General features: G+C 33.4%; 1 protein-coding gene across 1 annotated transcript in view; it reads left to right on the forward strand.

Moving 5' to 3' along the window:
- Positions 1-4,938, forward strand: part of LOC102829695 (neuron navigator 3-like) — a 301,006-nt gene that overhangs the window by 148,350 nt on the left and 147,718 nt on the right. The window contains exon 4 of the mRNA XM_006876518.1: positions 1,833-1,905. Coding sequence (XP_006876580.1) covers positions 1,833-1,905 — 73 coding nt within the window. The remainder of the gene's footprint in view (positions 1-1,832; positions 1,906-4,938) is intronic.

Genomic DNA, 4,938 nt, shown 5'->3' on the forward strand with positions numbered 1-4,938 from the left:
AACACAGATACAGTAGAATACTGTTTTCCCCTCAAATTTTGGATTTGCTCATTAAAGGGATTAAATTATTAATTGTAAATCTCTAAGATTAGGGATTTTATGCTATTCTTGTTTTGGGCATACTAATAGTTATAAAGTTTGAATATTTATCAGTTCTATTTTAAGTTCCCAGAAAGCATAGAGTTATTTTAATTTTAACAAAGAAAAACTCTATACCTTGAAAATTGTTAAACACTTCAATTTCCCCTCCCCAATCAATGACAGCCTTAAATTGTTTGATCGCTTAAAAGACAAATATGGTTGTACGTGTTTATTTTCAGAGTGAAAATACAATAGCAGAAAAAAAAAATTATTTTCTACAAAGAACAAGTATATAAAATTCTGGAAAGATCTTTTCATATTTAAAAAAAAAGAACAAACCAACAGCCCTATAATGGAACAAGAGGATGTTTATATCTACTTCCCCTCCCCTCCTTCCTTTCCTTATCAAGTCCCCTAGTAGTAGAGTGAGATGTGAAGAAAGGAAAGAATGTGATGTACATTTGAACACCACAGTCTTTGAGATATTCAAATTCTCATAGATAAGATTAATTAGGTCACATTTTATTCAGTATCTCCAGCTCTTTTCTTTTCTCTATAGAATAATACTTGTAAAGCATGTATTCAAGTGAATCAATATTAAAATCTCTCTCTCCTCAAAAAAAAAAAAAAAAAAGGATTCCTTGGATGTGTTCATTTTTAAACAAATAATATCTCATTCAGTATTCTTAGGTAAATTTAATTTTTATACAAAATTAGATTTAAAGAGGAATGTAAATCATCATAGTACATTTTATAAGGACAGATTCTTAATTTTTTTTTTTTTTTTCCTTTGAGACAATTTTGACCTTACTGAGAAGCTAGGCTATAGGGATCATTGGCAGAACTTTGTGTGTCCTCATGCATAGCGTATAATGAGGATTTAATCAGACAGAAAATAATATCTTGCCAAGTTATTATTGTTAAATGTCTTATTCACTTTAGTATTTCAAGGTTTATAGAATACGAAATATCCCAGAGAGGTGACTCTGAAAAAACTTGAACTTTCTCATTTCCTATAGTATTTAATTCAGAGCTGTATAACACCATGACCAATATTGCAATGAAACCTATGAATTAACATGGATCAGTCTTGTGTCTATTTGCCTCTGACCCCAATGGTATCCAGCTGGTTAACATATTAAAACCAATCAGTTCTATGTAAAAACCATGGCATCTGTTCTATTTAGTAGCACAAGTAGTGCTTAGTTTAATCAAATGATTACTAAAACTATAGAAAAACAAAAAATTTTAAGTAACGAATTGTTATGGTTTAGGATAAAGATAAACATCATTTCATTGAAGCCATGTCACCCTTTCCTCCATCTCATTCTGTCTAGGCATATTTACTAGATATTACTGATTGAATCTCAGTTGTCTGCATCCTAATATTGTAAACGCACATGCAACAGTCTCATCCTATATGAAAGCTTTCATTGGGACTAATTTGTAAAGGGCAAACATTTAGCTTTATGTTAAGTAGGTAGGTGGGTTGTTGCTTTTCTAGAATTCCATTCTTTATCAAGCCTTTATGAATTGTTTGTAAGTATACAGCTGGACAATGAAAGCTTTATATTCATACCACAATTAGCCAAAGTCATTCTAGCTAAACTCTAGTAAAGATCTCTAGTATGCAATGAATGTGAAGTATTCATGCTTTCTTTACCGATAATTTCTTTCTGGCTTCATACTGGCTGGGTTATTTATTGAAATTAATCTTCTAAGTTGCTTTTTCACTGCTTTTCATGTTGCAGATTGAAAATGTTGATGTCTGCCTTAGTTTTCTAGCAGCCAGAGGAGTGAATGTTCAAGGTCTATCTGCTGAAGGTAAGAAAGCACAATTGTCATGAATGACAAAAATATTTTACAAAGATTTTTCCTGATGTAAGAACTGTAAGTTTGGAATATAGAGCTCCTTGTCACATGAGTGAAATTTGCAAAACATAAGAAGCATAAATCTGTTGATTACTAATATATGCTTTAATTATTTCCACATATTTTGTTGGAGTTGTTCATTACATCAGGGAGCGTATAGACCTACTGTTATTAAGGTTTTAAGTAGATGTAGGTATGGATGCATGAACAAATGAATGAGTAAATGCTGAAATGATTAATCATTGTTGTTGTTAAGTGCTGTTGAGTATAATTACAGGTAAAGAGAATATAATTAGTGTTAAACTTTTATATTATCAATAATAGCATTTCTATAATACATACTACTTGATAATAAAGTCAAAATATTTGGAAAGTTTAAATAAATGCTCCTGAGTTAACTAATTGCTGTTGTTGTTAGGTGTTGTTGAGTTGGTTTCAACTCATACCAACCCTGTATAGGGTTTCCAAAGAGCGACTGGTGAGTTTGAACCACTGACCTTGCTGTTCAAACTGACCTTGCGGTCCAGGATATTACCCTGCTGGGGACTCCATGTTAAATAATTAGCACTAGGAATATTAAGTTTATACTTTAAGGATTTTAAATTATTAAAGGTTTTAAAGATACTCATTAAAATGGAAAAATAACAAAGATAAAAAAGAAGAAAGTCTGTCCTTTTATTTTCTGAATCTCTTTTTCTTCCACATAATGATTGTTTCAAAAGTTTGAAAAAATTGGCTGGTCATAAATCAAACTTTTCCATACTAAAGAAATCTAATGTTTTTATTTCCTTTTCCTTCACCCTGTCATGTCATTCTATTCCCCATCATTACTTCTTTCTGCCTGTCTATTCATTCATCATTCTATTTCTTATTGATCAATGGAATGAAAATATGATAAAAACCATTTTTGCAAATTTAGATATTTATGTTAAGACTTGGTTTTTAATACATTTTAAATTGTATTTCTAAAAAATTCAAGTACTGTTAACAAAAAAATCAATTGACAAGAATTATGAGATACCAAGGATCCCTGGTAGGTTTGTGGGTTATGAGTTTGTCTGCTAAGAGCAAGGTTAGCAGTTAGAATCTTCCAGATTTTCCTCAGGAGAATGATGAAACTTTCTGCTCCCATAAAGATTTACATCCTCAGAAACTCTATCCAGGGTCTCTATGAGTAGGAATGAACGCAGTGGCACATAACCAACATTATGTGACACAAGATGCAACACTGAACGCGCTCACTCATCTATACCAAGAAATTTGGAAGACAGTTACCTGGCCAACCAGCTAGAAAAGCTTCATGTTTGTGCCTGTCCTGAAGAAAGGTGGCCCAACAGAATGTGAAAAGTGTTGAAAAATATTATTACTATCACCCAAAAGTAAAGCGTTGCTGAAAATAATTCAGAAACAGTTGCAGTAGTACACCCACAGGGAACTGTTAGAAATTCAAGCTGATTCAGAAGAGAATGAAAAACTAGACATATCATTGCTGATGTCAGATGGATTTAGGCTGAAAGCAGAAGAGTACCTGAAAGATGTTTGCATTTTATAAAATTGGCAAAAGCATTCACCTGTGTAGATCATAACAACTTAAGGATAGCATTGGAAAGGGTGGGAATTCCAGAATACTTAATTATGCTCATGGCAAACTTGTACATAGACCAGGAGGCCGTCACTCAAACAGAAGATAATGAGTGTTTTACAATCAGAATAACTGTGCATCAGCATTGTATCCTTTTACCGTATTGAGTCAATCTATATGGTGAGCAAGTATCTGAGGAAGTAGACTGTATGAAGTTTATGGCTTCAGGATTGTTGTAAGACTGATTAATAGGGTATGATATACAGATGACATAACCTTGCTTATTGAAAGTGACTAGGATTTGAAGTACTTAAAGATCAAAGATGATAGACTTCAGTATGGATTATATTTTAACATAAAGAAAACAAAAGTCCATACAAATGGTCCAATAAACAACATTATGATAAACTGAGAAAAGATTGGCGTTTTCAATGATTTCATTTTGTTTGGGTCCACAATCTGAGCCCGTAAAAGCACTCACCAAGAACTCAAATGACATATTGCATTGGGTAAATCTGTTGCAACTGATCTCTTTAAAATTTAAAAAAAAAAAAAAAAAAAAAGAAAGAAAGAAAGAAAAGAAAAGAGCAGTCATATTACTTTGAGGACTAAGTTATGTCTGATACAAGTTGTGGTATTTTCAGTTGCCTCCGATGCGTGTGAAAGCTGGACAATGAATAATGAATACTTATGGTTAAAGGAGCTCTGGTAGCGTAGTGGTTACTAATCGGGCTGCGAACCTTAAGGTCAGCGGTTCGAAACTACCAGCTGCACCGCGGGAGAAAGATGAGGCTTTCTACTCCCGTAAAGATTTACACCCTCGGAAACCCTATACAGGGTCGCTATGGGTCGGAACCGACTAGATGGCACATAACAACAACAACAACAATGGTTAAAGAAGAAATGATGTCTTTAAATTATGATGCTGGCAAAGAATATTGAATATATCATGAACTTTCAGAAACACAAACAAATGTATCTTGAACAAGTACAGTCAGACCATGTCTTAGAAACAACTATGACGAGATTTTCTATTCATGTAATTTGGGCACTGTATCAGAAGGGACCAGTCCCTGGAGAAGGACATGATGCTTGGTTAAATGGAAGGTCCACAAAAAGAAGGCCTTTGACAAGGTATACTGACCCAGTGGCTCCAGCAATGGGCTCAGACATACCAGCAATTGTGAGACTGTTGCAGGACCTGGCAGTGTTTCATTCTGTTGTTCATAGGATCATTTTGAGTTGCAATAACAGCAATGAATGAACTAGCAAGTCCCCTGGAACCTGAATCAAAAGACTCATTTTCTACTTGATAGCTTTAATACAGTTTGAACATTTAGATTAGCCAAATTTTACTTTAATTAATATGCTTTGAAAGTTTTTTCCTACACATATTAGAAATG

Source organism: Chrysochloris asiatica, unplaced genomic scaffold (genome assembly GCF_000296735.1).
Source record: "Chrysochloris asiatica unplaced genomic scaffold, ChrAsi1.0 scaffold00387, whole genome shotgun sequence".
NCBI lineage: Eukaryota > Metazoa > Chordata > Mammalia > Afrosoricida > Chrysochloridae > Chrysochloris > Chrysochloris asiatica.